Source organism: Neolamprologus brichardi, chromosome 5 (assembly GCF_056152115.1).
Source record: "Neolamprologus brichardi isolate AB-2024 chromosome 5, ASM5615211v1, whole genome shotgun sequence".
Lineage (NCBI taxonomy): Eukaryota > Metazoa > Chordata > Actinopteri > Cichliformes > Cichlidae > Neolamprologus > Neolamprologus brichardi.
Genome location: NC_142108.1, coordinates 24,255,065 through 24,270,860, shown reverse-complemented (window position 1 = coordinate 24,270,860; position 15,796 = coordinate 24,255,065). Strand labels below are relative to the sequence as shown.

Genomic DNA, 15,796 nt, shown 5'->3' with positions numbered 1-15,796 from the left:
TTGAAAACTGACAACAAGCCCTATAACATTGCCCTCTGACCTCTTCTTCAAGTTCAATACATTGATCTGAAGGTCAAAGTGATAATACTGACACCAAAAGGCATTATATCTTTAAAGAACATATTCTCAAGAGAAAGAGAATAAGTTGCCTAGTAAGAAAAGCACTGTAATATAAAATGACATAGCTGAAGTTCAATTTATTCTTGTTCAGTTACTTACAAACACATGGCTACTCCTACAAAGTGTTTCTTTAATTAAAGTAAACATCTGTCGTGGTACTCTTATCTGATTTTTACTGCACTACAAACTTCGTAAAGTATGTTTAGAAAAAGAACAAATTAATATATATATATATATATATATATATATATATATATATATATATATATATATATATATACATATATATATATATATATAAAAATACAATACCCTTCCTTTAAAAGTAAACACTGGCAGTCATAGCTAATGTTAGTAACATTTCATTTCTGTTTATTATGGTGTTACTTATTCTGACTTTGTGCCATACCTTCTTGGAAAAGATATCAACATTCAGCACCAGCAACCATCATGAGAAAATGACCTCTGATTTGCTGACAGTCAAAAAAAGCAAATATGACACTCTACAGTCTTTGTCCAGTCATCCTGTCCTCACCCCCAACCAGTCGCAGCAGATGGCTCCTCCCTGAGAATGATTCTCCTGGAGGTTTTTTTTCCTGTTAAAAGGAAGTTTGTCATTCCCACTGTCACCAAAGCATTTGCCAAAAGAGGGTCATCTGATTGTTGGGGCGTTCTCTTTTTTCTTTGTATTATTGTAGGATCATTACTTTACAATATAAAGCAACTTGAGCCAACTGTTGTTGTCATTTGGCACTATATAAATAAAACTGAACTTGAAACAGACTGATTATGCTTTCTGTTATTTCTGTTCTGTTATGAAACTTCAAACTGTTTTTTCTGCTCTTGGCTCTGAAATGTTGTCCCTTATATGGAATGAAGGGCTGCACCCAGGCCCTAAGAAAAATAGGAATTATTTTAAACTGTGAATCATGCAAGGATAGTTTAGTAGAGCCCAAGAATGAAAATATAGATCTGGAAATTTCCCTCAGAAGAAATTTACCTTTTCAGTGAATGAGCATCTGGATCCAGGAAGGAAGGAAGGAATTATAACCATCGCATGTTATGGTCAAATCAAACAAAGAAGTATACTCTTGGTACCAATATTAATTAATATTGTGCATCTGGAAAAAATATATAAAAAAAAAAAAAATCCAGATCCATAGTGTGGAGCAGCAGTAAATCTAAAGTTGAAGCCGGGGGTGGCGCTGCTTCCCTCAAAATGTTAACAGTGTCCTCTGCTGCACATTCAACACAAGTAAATCTCAATTTCCAAGAAAACAAAGACCTGACTGCAAAAGAGATGCAGACAGGAAAGACACAAGATCTCTAATCACACCAGTTTTGATTGTCACAAGTGTAAATTTGCACACATATTTTTTTTTAAAAAGTCTTTAGTTTGTTTTTTACATATTTTCAGATATAGGTGTCAGGTTTTTATTATGCTGCACAGAATTTTCATTTATGATATTTCCTAATCCCATGACTGACAGAAAGCAACACGGATAAAAGAAATTAAAGTATTTTTTTCTTACCAAGTTCCACATAAATTTACTTTTGTCTGTTCAATTGAAAACATTTTATTTCGGTGATTCAATTCAACAGTTTATGTAACACAGCATCAACTGTTACAGGTGTTACCGTAAAGCCAGCAAGTTTTTAATCCTCAAACACTTTCAAGAAAGGTAGTGCAGTTCAGGGTGTTTCACAGATGACTCACCACCTGAGAAATGTTTATTTTAGACTTTAAATGTAATTTTATTTGTACCGTTTCCATTCACTGCTGCCAATTTTAAATAAACCACAGTTTCTTCGAACGAGAACAATAGTACTATTTTTTTTTAATATTGTTAAGAAACTCCTTCATAAGGCTGTGATCTACCAGTGGACACGTGACTGTCTTGGTAAAATCATCTCATCTTTAAAATTTATTGAAGGAAATGTTTAAGGGGCTGAGGAGGACCTCCACTTTCAACCGCTGCACAATCCACAAAGTGCCAGATGCCTCCCGCTCATCCTACAGGTGGTGGGCCCACAGGATGAACCCACGTACATTGAATGGCTTAAGACTACAGTGCTTACCTTCTAGGTAAGGTGTTTGGACCATGTCCTACTGGGAGGACCCAGGAAACAATGGAGGGATCATGTCTTTTAGCTGGATTAGCTGAATCATCTTTGCTTAGACTGTTGCAACACAGATCCGGCTGTTCACCAAACATGTCGGCATGTTTTGTACATCTAAAATTTTTGTTATTGGCTAACAGATACTGAACAGACACCCATGAAAACCTTCATCTGCCTCAGCCTTCAATCCTCAGTAAGGAGCTATTCAAAACAAGCCAGAAGCTCAGAGTTGAAATTAAAGTCAAAGTTCAAATCATTATTTATAAATCAGAATGTTTTAATATGTATAAAAACGACAAGCAAGACAACGCACACACTATTAGGACACAGACGTTCTATACATGATGAAATCCTACGGAGGACGTGTGACCTCTACTGTGACGACTCGGCCGCTTCACGGGTCCGGTCAAAGAACCGGGTTGACGAGTTTTCCTGTGACGCTGGTCTCTGGTTGGGGGAGAAAACAGTCTGCACACCAAACAGGCTGCTCGCTCACAGTCTGTACACCACTTCAGGATTTGTGTCTCTTTCTTTTGAGCCTGCTGATGTTCCTCCACAAACACACAGAGCTGGATCAGTCCATCCCTCCGATGTCGTGCTGTTTGTACGACGGTGTGACCAGACTCCCTGCAGAAGAAAAAACACTCACCGTCAGTCACTCGAAGGTTAATCACTGTCCCGTCATTTGTAATGTGTGTGCGTCTGAGTGAGTTGTTTCTGACCACCAGCCCAGATGAATGGGGGAGGGTTGAGTCAGGAAGGGAGGAAAACTTTTTTAAAAAATTGGATAAGAAGGATGCAAGACTGTGGCAACACCTGTTTAAGAATGTGGCAGCATTCGTTTTACTGTAATTTACTGGTTAATATTTAATAATCAAGTTAATTATTTTCAGATATTTCGGTCATCTAAAACTTTAAGTATTTTAAATATTCCACATCTACAAACCATATATTTGTTTAGATTTAGTATTAACCAGAAGCATGGACGTAAAACAAGCACAAAAAAGTTCTGGCTACAATTAAATTAATCCAAATTCTCAAACAACTAGTAAATGCACACTGGCTGGTAGATTCACTCTTCCTCCTGTGAAAATATACGCAGTGTGGCCTGTAAGAGTGGAACTTCCTTTGATAAGTTCAGCATAATGTACAACATGTAATGACTGCTGAAACACTTCTAAAGAGAAATGTTTTCACACACAAATTAATTTGTCACAGGTCCAGGGCTACTTTTTAACGCTTCCTGGAAGGGGTGCAAGGATTTTAATCATATGACATGTAACATCTGTTCAGGAAATGTTCCGTTTCAGTGGCTCTAAGAGTGAAAGCAAAAAGAAGGAAGCTAAATTTAAAAAAATCAACAAAAAAAAAATCTGTTGAATGTGATTAAAGTCACAAACCGCTAAATGTGAGGAAAGAGGCCAGCGTGAATCACAGGACCTCAGCCATCACCTGCTACTCATACAAAAAAAAAAATGTATACCGTCATCCGGTATCTCTTTCACTCTCTCACACACAGACATCTCACACCCTCAAGATCTGAGCAGCAACACTGCAGACAAACATTTATATCACATGAAAAGCCCAAGGAGCGAGGCGGGAGTGGGAGCAGGAGGGTCAAAGGCCAAGCAGGAAGTAGACTTGTCAGCTAGCCCACAGGGAAACAAGCTACACCCATCCCATCAACGGGCACGTCAACACCCATCTGCCAACCACAGCCCAACATCAACAAATTTAAATGATGGCAGATTAGTCTGAGCGAGGCTGCAGTTAGCAGAGGTTATACCTGTGAAAAGCCACAGTTGGGGAGGAATAACAAAGGTGGGGAAAAACTCAACAATTAGTCAACTTTTTCAAATATCTGTGGAAGACTGATCACAGCATTACGTTTCGGTCATTTTCCTGTATTTAGTTTGTGTGCCACTGTCGTTGTTTCCCATGAGAAAACTAATGTATTTATCATTTAATGCTCACTTGTCGTGCAGCCACTTCAATGTGCTGTTTGATAAGTTCCCGACAGCAGTGTTCCAGTTTAAGTTCAGTTGTGATAACTGCTGATTAAAGCTCTGCTCTCTGACCTGAAATGCAGTGAAATTACAATGACAGCCTGACGAAATTCTGGGAGCAGATTTCCACTTTGTTCATTTATTGAAAAACAACAAAACGCTGAACTCTAAGACCCCATTTTAGGCCAAAGAGAAGCTAGAGGAAATGTCAGCAGTGGTCCCATCACTGTGATGATGTCAATTTAAGGTTGGTATTCATCCCTGGCCAGCCAGGTGTGTCATTTCTAAGATACTGTTGTTGTAGCTGTTCCCACACTATTTAGTCCACAAACACACAAGCCCACACTTGTTACAAATAACAGGTTCAGGCTCTGCACAAAGAAATAATCCAGAGACTTCTTCGTTCACCAGACCTGTTCAATTAGTTAAAAACAAACTGTGTTCGTTTGAATTTGTTCACTTAGCCCTGGACTAGACACAGTGTGCATCGCCAACGCAGTTTTAAACCATCCATCAAATAGCATCCATCATCTTTTATTTTGAAAAGCCACAAAATTCAGGTCCCACTGCCCTCAAATTTTGTAAATCAGAACTAGAGGTCAGCCTAATAGTGTCCACAAAGTCTTATTTATCTTTCTTTAATAAAAGGTAATAATATAAGATGAAAGAATTAAAATTAAATTCACTTCATTCTCACTTATTTTATTTTCATCAATCTTCCTTGCATCACCTACAGTGGCTCTCTGCCCCATAGTTTCACTGCTTTAAGGACACATACACCCATTAAAAAAGGCCACGTTCCCAACACATGGATCTAATTTAACTTGTGCAGTACCGCCACCTGCTGGCCAGGTTTGGAGACGTTTGTTATGTAGTCCCCAAAAATGATGTGCCAAAGCATCCATCAGTTTATTGTGTCTGCGGACAAATTTGCTCTTCACAGGTCTTTAGATTGTGGTCAACAATAGACAACTGAAGAGATCATCCTAATTCTTAGAAAAAGGAATTTTTCAATCTGACAATTCTTCTCCTGTAGACGAAGTCTGTCAGTGTTTATGACAGATGGGTGTGTATGGAGTAATCACAGTATGCTGATGTCATCTTTTCAGCCTGAATTGGATCTAATGTTAAAAAGACTGTTAGGTATGAGCACATGTTCTAACCTCCAGACTGTGGCTTTATAACAGGTGGGTCTCTGTTAGTGAGCTGTGTGGTTGGGGTTGGAGGGGTGGAAGCAGTACAGGGGTAGGGGTGGGGGTGCTTTGAAGACAGGCCAGGCTGGTAGGGCATCAGTCAGACTAGCAGGGCTAACAGCTCCCAGACTCAGAGGCGGCAGCAGCAGCAGCAGCATCATCATCATCATCATGGGTGGTAGCATGCTTACCTGTGGCCTGGCCCCCCTCTGCTCTGCCCTTCAGCCCTCCTCCTCCTCCTATTCCTCCTCCTCCTATTCCTCCTACTCCTCCCAGGCCAGAGCTGCCCAGGGCATCGGGCACCACAGGAAAGGAGGGCCGATCACCCTTGTAGGGCTTCGGCCTGAAGGGGAAGTCTTTGTCTTTACCTTTGGAGCCTTTGGGCCGGCCTGCTGTCTTCTTCTTTGACTTGCCATCCCCTTTTACACCCAGTAAGGGGTGTACCTCTGAGGAGAGAGAAGACAAAAGGCCATGTTATAACTTCTTGAAAAGAAGTGAAATTTTCTTTTTGTAACTTTAACCACCTCCTCTCTCTCACCATCACTGGGCACCCCCTGCAGTTCAATGGTGGTGGTCCGAGCTTTTTTCTTGGCTGGACCGCCTTCAGATGAAGGCTGGCGCTGCTTCTTATCACCACCAGTCAATGTGTCCTCTGGAGCTCCAGATTGAACTGAAGCGTCTGGCGGGGGACCGAACGGGTTTTCCTCTGGATCTTCAACCTCGGGGGCGATGGGCAGGTACAGCAGGGCCTTATGGTCCTCCAGCTCCTCATCGCTAAATAACACAAACACAGATAAGACTTTTCACTTTTTTTAAACTTACATTTATAACAATAATCATCTTCCTGGTGTGTTAGAGATCTGCAGGATCTTTTAAGGCATTCCAGATGGCTCAAATAGAGTTTTGAGAGGTTCCAGTCGTCCTGATTTATAAGCTAAAGGATTGATGATTAAACCAGTTTTAATGTTACATTTAAAACATGGAGGTGAGTTAAAACATAACCCTTAAAACTAAATGTTTTGGATGAGTTAAAGGATGAGATAAGGGTCGCCTGGGAGATTTGACGAAACCACAAAGATTTTCATTTCCACTGACATTCAGATCAATTTCATTAATACAACGCTAATTTCAAACAATGGTTGTTCCAAGGTACTTTACATTGTAAGGTAAGATCCTTCACAATTATAAAGAGGAGCAAGTCGTTCCTGACAGTTGGAAGGAAGGCCTCCTTTTTACCAGTTATTAATAGGTATTTTTTGTAAATATGATATCTCTTTCTACTCTTTGCTAGCGCTCTCACCTGCTACAAAAAGCAGCTATGGGATCAACAGTGGTCACATCCACCTCTTCATCTTCTGCAGCGTCTGCACCTGTAATGTGGACACAAGTTCATCTCTGCATTATGATGCAATGTTTAATTGTATGGATGCGGAAAAGCTGCCATCACTGTTGTGGCTATAGATCATCTGAAAAAAACATTTTTTTGGAGTAAGACTGTAAATTAATCTAGCCATACAGAAAGCAAAATGTTTTTTAGACAATTTTAATCTAGTTTATTTGCAGCCTTTTCACCAAAAATCTGTCATCTGCTTACTTTTTTCACAGCTCCAAGTACTGCCTCAGTTTTCTTTGTGCATTAAAATCAACAGCACACTGGAATATACTGTATATACACCCCAATAGCCTGATATTTGAGTAGACTAGAGTCAGTTTTCCACTGCATATTAAAGACGCACCCTATAATCTGCATTCAGCAAGAAGTAGGAACAAATATTAACGACTCTTCTGCTCTTCCATATTAAATTACATGCAAATAAACACTTATTATACTTCAAAAAAGCCACTGCGTGATCAGCGAAGATGTTACAAAAAGAGCTTTAAAACAGAAGTCATGTAATAATTAAGAATAGGGCTGGGCCATATCATACCGTTCACAATAATACCGGTATAATGTTAGCCAATGATATGAAAATGAAATATCGCGATAGAATATGGGTAAAACACGCATGCGCAGTGCCTTTGTTTTCATACACACATGCCGGAAAAAGCATGATGGCAACGGAGAATGAGAAGGGCAAAAGCATATTGTTGAATGAAACAGATGAACCAGAATTGGTTTGTAAAAATGGTGCAACTTCAGTGATGTGGAACTGGTTTGGTTTTTGTCCGGCGCTCAAAAATCTGTCAAAAAATGTTTCAGCACGACTTTGCTAAGCTACAAAGCCGCAGCGCTTGATGGATTGTCGGAGCATTGCGGCTACCATGGTCAGGAGCCTCGCGGAGTGATACGTACTGTGCTTCAACATAATATTACCGTATTGTGTGTGTATAAGGACTCCAAAATGGCACTTGTTAAGAGACGTGCGTATGAAGCAGGTTTTAAACTCAAGTCATGCAGTAGCACATGGGAATAGAGCAGCTGTGAGAGAATTCAGCATTAATGAATCAATGGTACAGAAGTGGAGGAAGCAAGAAGAATGAGTTAAGTAAAGTTAGACTTATCTAACTGTTTTTTTACTGCAGTTTCATGTTGCAAAACACCTCTTTTTAAGTTTTGTGGATAATATACATGGTTATGCTCAGGATATGTCAGCCCATTTCCACTGGAAATGTCTTTTGGTTAAACTGTCAACAAGGAATTTGAATTTCCACTGTTAAATTTTTATATAGTTTGAATGCACATAAAAAAAAAACAGCTGCTTGTTTAAGTGAAAATAAATTGATGTTTTGTGGGGTTTTTTGCAATAATAAAGTTCTGGAGTTGTAAAGTGTTTTGTCTCGAATCAATTATATCGTCAGTTATATCGTTATCGCAAATTTTCAAATATATATTGTGATAAATATTTTTGGTCATATTGCCCTGCCCTAATTAATAATTAGATAAACAAAACTAAAGGAAATCATAACTACACAAATTAATAATTGCACAGTATGTGAGGCCATATGTAAGCTGCACCTGTTACTTACCTGTCTGCTCGGGTTCGCTCTTGTCTTCGTCCTCAATGTCAAATTCCGACTCTCGCTCCTCGTACTCCACGTTCTCATCCAGCTCTTTAAAGTCTGGAGCAAAAGCACTCCAGTTTTCCTGCAGGCAAACAAAACATTCACACAATAATGGCACCATGTTAAGTCATTAAAGCTTAAATTACCACAGCTTAAATATCTGCCGTGGATCTGAATATTTAAAGCTAAGTATAACAAACATAAGAGGAAAAACACTTGAGATTAACGCTGTTCATTCATGCTCATTCAGCTTTCATGCTCATTGGCCACTTACGACTTGGTTCTGAGCCCAGATGGACACCACTCCACTGGAGATGGAGGCAATGATGGGACGGACCGGATGCCACTGAAAGAGGTCAAACGTAAGATTTGTTTTAAAAAGGTCATTTTAAAATATGTGATGTCTCAATGTAACTGAAAATAGACCAACATAACTGAGTGTTTTAATCTTCATGCACAGTGTTGAGAGCACTTACAGCGACATCCAGGAGCAGCTCTCCTCTGGTTCCGTGCAGGATCTTCACCAGGTTCCCGATGCTTTTCTCCCAGATGTAGAGGGCATGCTGCCTTGCTGAACCAGCCACAATGTACTCACCATCCCCTGAGAAACAGCATCGCTTCCATGGAGTCCTGAACACAAGAAACACAGATGGAGGGTATAAAGACATGTAAACAAAGGTGATGTTCCAAAATACAACACCAACCCTGAAAATCAGATTTTAAGGCTATCAAATTACCGACAGTATTTGAAAGACCTTTTAATTCCACACAAACATTTGGCATACCAAAAGAATGCATGTCAGATCAACCACTGCAGTTTCCTCTGCAAACCTATTCCGGCTCATTCACTCCATAAACAGGCATGACTTTTATTCCAAAAATGTATCTGCATAGATGTACCTGTTTACCAAGTCCTGAAGTTTCTGCATAGGTTCAGGCTCACCGTCCCGGCCACAGGTCAGGATCTCTCTGCCGTCATACACCCTGATGATCCGGTCTGCTGTGTTTATTAGGAAGCAACTGCATAACAAACAGGACAAAGAGAGAGAGAAAAGTTCAGCATTAACAAGAGGGATTAAGCCCACAGAATGCAGAATATAAGTGAATAAGACTGAAAAACAAAAATTAACTGGAAACAAATTGTCTTGATTGTGATCTCTAGACTGTGTTCATCACTCCAGGTTACATACAGAAAGCCCTCCTGCTACCACTCACCTGCCCTTTCGTGCAAATTCGATGGACTTGATGGCTGTGGTGTTGCTGGTGCCTGTTGTGACTCTGAATGAAGCCACCAGTTCCTGAGTGTTTGTGTTCAACACCAGGATCTGTAACAGCAGATAGAGGGAGAGGAAAATCATCAGAAACATGGGACGACAACTGCTTTGAGTATGAAATATAAATGGTGAAAATGTGCAAATAGCTCAGTATTCACTCATTATTTTATCAGTTCGGATGTGATTTCGCCCAACATACACACCACAACAGTGAAGGTGTTATATCAGAATTTAATAGAGCTGTTTTCATACATGAACTCCAGAAAATGATGTGACAATGAGGTTAGGAGATGCAAACAATGGCATCACCCAATCTGGCAGAGATCAATGAAGTACTATAAATAAAGCTTTAGAAGGAGGTTTGAGACTGTTTAATGCCCCCATCAGAATGTTAGAGCTGAGTAATGCCAACAAACAAAACAAAAACAAACAGAAGTTCAGCAGTGCGTGTATGTTTCATTCACTGATGTGAATGAAACATACAGTGACTAAAGTGACATTGAAGCTTACCTTTCCTTTGGCATTGCCAGTGTAGATGTATTCACCTCGCCTGTCGAAGGCTGCCACCACGTTGAGGTCTGAGTCATCATCCACAGGCAGGACAACGTGTTTGGAATCTGACAGCGTCAGCAGGACTGGCGCTGACTTCATGGGACACACCAGCACCTTGTCCCTAAAACATACATCATTTCTTCTTAGCATAAAAGCATTACCCTGAAGACTGATTACACTGGACAAAGCCCATAATCAGCATCACTGCTCTTTAAATCTGACCCACAGCCAAACCTCAAATTACACAACTCTGGTAATGTGTACAGAATGACACGATCAGGTCACTCACATGTCTCTGGGGTGGTACTGAAGCTTCAGGATTGGTGAGGGGAAGCGGAACCTCTGGTCACAGTCTCCCGTGAGGACATCCCACTGGGAGACGATGTTGTCTGTAGAGGCACTCACCAGCTTGTGGCCGTCTCGACTCCAGCTGCACATATGTAAACAAACCATGAGGAATTCTTTAACAGTGACTAAAACGGTCACTTCAAACAGCAGAAATTATAACTCTTAACCTCACTTAAAGCCCGTTTTTCACCTTTTTGCTTGCCTTTCCATAAATAAAGATATTACCCCCATCAGAAAGTCATAAATTCATAAAAATTCATCAGAATGCAGGAAATGTTGAGTTTAAAACTGAACGTGGTTCCCTCACTTGTATCCACTCAAACGAACAAACAACATGTTCTCACCATAAAGAGCAGACTGGGTGGATGTGTGCGCTGATAATTTTGGCTATCCCTCGTGTGAGGAAGTCCCAGATGACGATGCGACCGTCGTTGCAGCCCACAGCCAGCAGGGTTCCCCAGCGGTTGAAGGTGCAGGTGAGGGCCATGCTGATACAGTCCAGAGTGCCATCTGCCTCCTGTCATCAAAACAGACATTAACAAACAATAGCAAAAAAAATCTTAAGTCTATACATAAGGCTTTAAATCTGACTGCACTCAAAATTAGAAGATTCAATTACACTCATATAGCTGTTTCAATGATTTTCAGAGCAAAAAAACAAAATTGGCTTGTGTGTATTAAAAACTGGTGGCTTACCTCTGGATAGTTCTGCCCAAACGATTCTGAGAGAAGAACAGAAAGAGAGATTAATAACAAAGACGTGGCAGAAACTTTTACTACTCATTATTTCATTCTCATAGAGTCACAGTCAGTCAAATAAAGTAACATTAAATACATTATATTAAATACATATTAAACTGATTTATACATATTGAATTAAATACAGTTACAAAAAAAACTAAGAAAGACTTGCACACCACATGGCTACCAGTAAGGCCCGAGGAAGGTCCTATAGATCCAAATTTCTTCGTATAAATGTTTTAAGGATTAAATTATTATTGGAGTCAAATGATTTGCACACCCTGCTTCCTTTTCTTTCTTTTTTTGCAAATCAGAGAAAAACCCCTTCACTGCTTAGAGTTTTTAAACAGGAACTAGAATAGAGATCATGCTAATTATCCTAAGCAGCCCTTGAACACATTACACACTTTCTGTGAAGCTTATAGCAGACAAAGCCAATAATGAGAGTGGTTATTCTATTATTTATTATTTTTTAATATATCAATTTCGCTTTTCTCTCTCTCTCTCACCAAACCACACCTAGCCCCAAAACCTTTATATGTAGACTTCATTACAACTGCCTAGGACAGGAAAGACGTGCACATAGTACTTTGTGTACTATGTACTAAAACATAGTACAGTTACAAGTTCATACTATTCTTATTTCATACTATTCTTATTTATTTATTTGGCATGGCTATCTTTATTCTTGAACAAAGCCTGAACTCTCTTAGACAAACTTTCTTGTAATTTCTTTGAACAGTCTTCAGGAATAATTCCACAGTCTTCTTGTCTAATGTTGAGAGCTGAGCTTTGGGGGGGGGGGGAATCAATCCATGACTGATGGTGTTCCATTGTGTGCTCTTCTATCCAGGTGTGCTTCTACCGTATTGGAGGTGTTCTTGGAATTATGTTGAAAATGAAGTCATTGCTAATCCAATGGTACGCCGATAATATTGCACGGTTAACCAAAATCTGATGGTACTTGTTTGCGTTCATAATTCCATGATTTGACAAGCTCCATAACACCTCTAGCTGCAATTCAGGCCTAAACCATGATGGAGCCTCCACCATATTTTACAGATAGCTGTAGACATTTGCTGTTGTAGCTCCCTTATTTTTCCTCCACCATATATATTTATGATGATTTGAATATAATGTATATTTCATCACTCCATAAGGCCCATTGTCACCGATTTTCAGTCCAGTTCTTAGCACACAGCAGCCTTTTCTCCCTCCTTAAGAATGGTTTCTTGGCAGCCACCGATGCACTAAGGCCATTTCTGATAAGACTTCAGTCGACAGAAAACTGATCAACTGAAGTACCAGGTGCATCTCTCAGGTCCTATGTCAGGTCTTGGTGGATTTTTCCCTATTGCTTACGGACATAACTTTCAGATGCTGTTAATCTGTCGTAGATGAGGGTTCATTTTTTAAGGCCCTCTACTTGTCCAGATTCCTGAATATTTTTATTGACACACTGCACACCATGCCAAAATATGGGTTATAAAAATCCATTATTGCAAATGTACCTTGTTGGTGCAAAAAACAAACAGACAAACATAAATGTATGGTATTTTTAGTAACATATGCTAACATTTGTATTTTCTGTAAATTCAACTAAAGAAATGGGAACAATAAATGTATTTTTGCAAAAGCCTGAAAGTAAAGTGAGTTAGAACTGAAATGAAAATGAGTGGACAAGCAACCAGTATCCAGAGAAAAACTTCATACAGCTTGGAGAAGTGTTGCTCAGGACCACTTTAAAAACATCACAACAAGGTCTTATTCATTGGAAGCAAATTATAAAGGACTGACGGCTGCATCGATACTTTTACACCATACCGTAAATCGAAAACAGTTAAAATTGAATGAATGGCAGCTTAAACCTGTTTTTATATTTGTAAAATATCCTTATAGTCAAGTTAATGTAATTTCTTGGTGAATATGTTTCCCCCCCAAAATGTTGACAGTACTCGTTGTCACTGAGACAAGCTGTGCATCAGTTTTTGTTTTGTTTTGTTTTTTAACGGAAAAAAAGCCAGCAAATAAAAGTCCGATGTCGACTTAATATGCGAGGAAACTGCAAGGAAAAACACCAAAAAAAACCCTTATCGAAACAACTGTAGTCTAAAATAAAAAAGGAAGACCTATTTAATTCAAACACACTATGTGAAGCTAGCATTAGCCACCTACTCCGTCTACTGCTTCCAGCTTTTTACGTCTACATATTTATGATCTCATATATTAAGAACTATTGTAATATGCTTTTTAGGAGACCTTAACAGCGTGTTTCTAATTAGTTGTGAGATTTTAACAAGCACTCGTATCGACTGCTGTTAACATGCTAGGCTAACTTACGATGCTAACCATAATAGGTACAAAGCAACAGCGCCGTACGAACAGTAACGTGTACAGAAAATAGATATTCATCCTTAATTCATTACCGAGCAGTTCCAGATTCATTGCTGGACGCCTGAAGGTCCAAAGTCCCTAAACACCCCGATTCCTCTGACAGTTTTTTTCTGACTTTTGCTCGTATTTACTTCTGCTGCGACTGCCGGGGAGACTGGCGCCGAGCCTCCAGCTAGGACCCCAAACAATGCCATCTGAGATGTGCCTGAGCAAAATACAACCGTCCGTTTTTTCCACTTCCTATATTTTTCCGGTGGTTGACAGCCAGCACCGAGGTGTATTACTGCCACCTCCTTGCCTGGATAGATGGTGGGAGACTTCAAAAAGCAAAGCAAGCTCTAGTTACGGTTCCTGACCCCATAAAAAGTCCATTATAAAGTTACTTAGCTTTTATGGGTGTGCCAAAAAAAGTAAAAACACAAAACCTCATAACAGTATAATTTTAAAAAACAAAAACAAAAAACAAAAACTGAACAAATATGGCTTGTTTGCAAGCTGCCTGCCTGACAACTAGAGCTTGGCTGAAACAGGACAATGATCCCAAACACACCAGGAAGTCTAAGGCAGATTGTCTGAAAGGTGTTGCAGTGGCCCAGTGGAACTCCAGACCTCAACCCAGTTAAAATGTGTGGTGGGACCTTAAGAGAGCCGCGAGTAAACTGATGTCTGCATTTACATCAACCAACGCCGGCCCGGTAAGAAGAGTTGCCCCAAATTCCTCCACAACAACTTGAATTTGTTGTCGCTAAAAGTTGTTCTACAGCTGTTGTATTGGTTTTTCACAGAACTGCATAGTTCCCTGTCAAACCTTTATTTTTCACATGACTGTATATATGTGTATATGTCACATAAGTGCCAGGTAAAATAATCATCCATGGAGGTGTGACTGGCAGAAAAACTGCTGGGCTGAGTTTTAATGCTTTGATATTCAGTTCTCCTGTTTTACTCCTGCCAATGAACCCCAAACTACTTTTTCTTCTCCTTTCTTAGTTATCAGTTAAAATTTAATTTTTGTTTCTTATTCTTCTTAATTTCCCGGGGGTTGATATCCTCAATTTAGGCATAGTTTTACTGCTTACTTGGTGCAAATACATCTAATATACCATTATCTTTTATTAAAATGTCTAAAGTTCCCTACTTCCATGTTCCTGCTGTGGTTTTAATTCAACTTGCCAATATTTTCCACGTCTTTAGACAGACTGTTCCACACTTGATATCCCTCACACTGGGTCATAAACAATATGGTTATAGTTGATTAAAAAAAAAAAAAAGATTTCTCCTTCCATTTCTACTTTTTGCCTTTGTTGCCCCAACTTGTAGGCTATATTAAAGAAAAATCTTCCATATCTGTTGCCACATCTTTTACATTTTTTGTAGAAATCTTGTTTTGGTGGCCTAAATAACATTATTTAGTTTTCTGAATGCATGTTTGCCTTTATTTTGTTACACTAAAAATAACATTTTGATTATTATGATATAAAAAGTGTATATTTAAAGCATCATATTATTAAACTGAAAACTAACCAATCCTCTGGCTTGTTTGTGTGTACAACCCCTACCCATAATGAGCAGGTGCCACCCAATGCCCAACCTCTGGATACGCCCGTGACTGTGTAATTTATTTTGAAAATATTTTTGATTTTTTTTTTTATTCTGTTCTCAGTAAATAAAGGCTGGTGTCAACATCACTATGTAGCACCTGACCCTTGATTCTTACGTAGCACATTTTTATGCCTTCACTTGACCATGTGACCATCTACAATCCTGCACGTGAACTGTTCTGTCAGTTTACATGTGAGTTTTCCTTTGAATCTACATAAAATCCACATTAGCCGCACAGAGGCATTACACCCAAACACAAACAACCACCAGAGTTGTTGATGCTGGATCCGGAGCTGAGCCCGAAACAGCAGTCCAAGGTGACTTCCGGTTTTCATAATAAAGGCCCAAACTTTAAAAGAACCCAACACCAGCCAGGGGTGGATAAAATGTTGACATTAAGATCTTTAAACATTACATTTTACATTATTGAAAAGGTCGGAGC

At 39.4% G+C, this 15,796-nt stretch overlaps 1 protein-coding gene across 2 annotated transcripts; it reads right to left on the bottom strand.

Annotated features, from left to right (window-relative positions):
* Positions 1–2,497: 2,497 nt before the first annotated feature.
* Positions 2,498–13,937, bottom strand: rbbp5 (retinoblastoma binding protein 5). Of its 2 annotated transcripts, none has more exons than XM_006782965.3 (14): positions 13,785–13,937; positions 11,314–11,339; positions 10,962–11,134; positions 10,559–10,699; positions 10,228–10,390; positions 9,659–9,768; positions 9,344–9,463; positions 8,920–9,073; positions 8,718–8,789; positions 8,408–8,525; positions 6,741–6,810; positions 5,979–6,214; positions 5,632–5,886; positions 2,498–2,868 (listed from the first exon to the last, which is right to left on the bottom strand). In XM_006782965.3, exons 1-14 carry the CDS (start codon positions 13,801–13,803, stop codon positions 2,816–2,818), a joined length of 1,710 nt encoding a protein of 569 aa, XP_006783028.1. In that variant the 5' UTR covers positions 13,804–13,937; the 3' UTR covers positions 2,498–2,815. The 2 variants fall into 2 exon arrangements, with proteins under 2 accessions (XP_006783028.1, XP_006783029.1); XM_006782966.3 differs by having other exon boundaries at positions 5,809–5,886.
* Positions 13,938–15,796: the final 1,859 nt, after the last annotated feature.

What these genes read in the sequence shown, in the direction of transcription:
- rbbp5 (XM_006782965.3), bottom strand. An exon ending in CTGGCAATGCCAAAGGAAAG is followed by an intron (nt 9,769 to 10,227) that starts GTAAGCTTCAAT and finishes CTGCTGTTACAG; the next exon opens with ATCCTGGTGTTGAACACAAA. An exon ending in CTTCAGGACTTGGTAAACAG is followed by an intron (nt 9,074 to 9,343) that starts GTACATCTATGC and finishes TCTTGTGTTCAG; the next exon opens with GACTCCATGGAAGCGATGCT.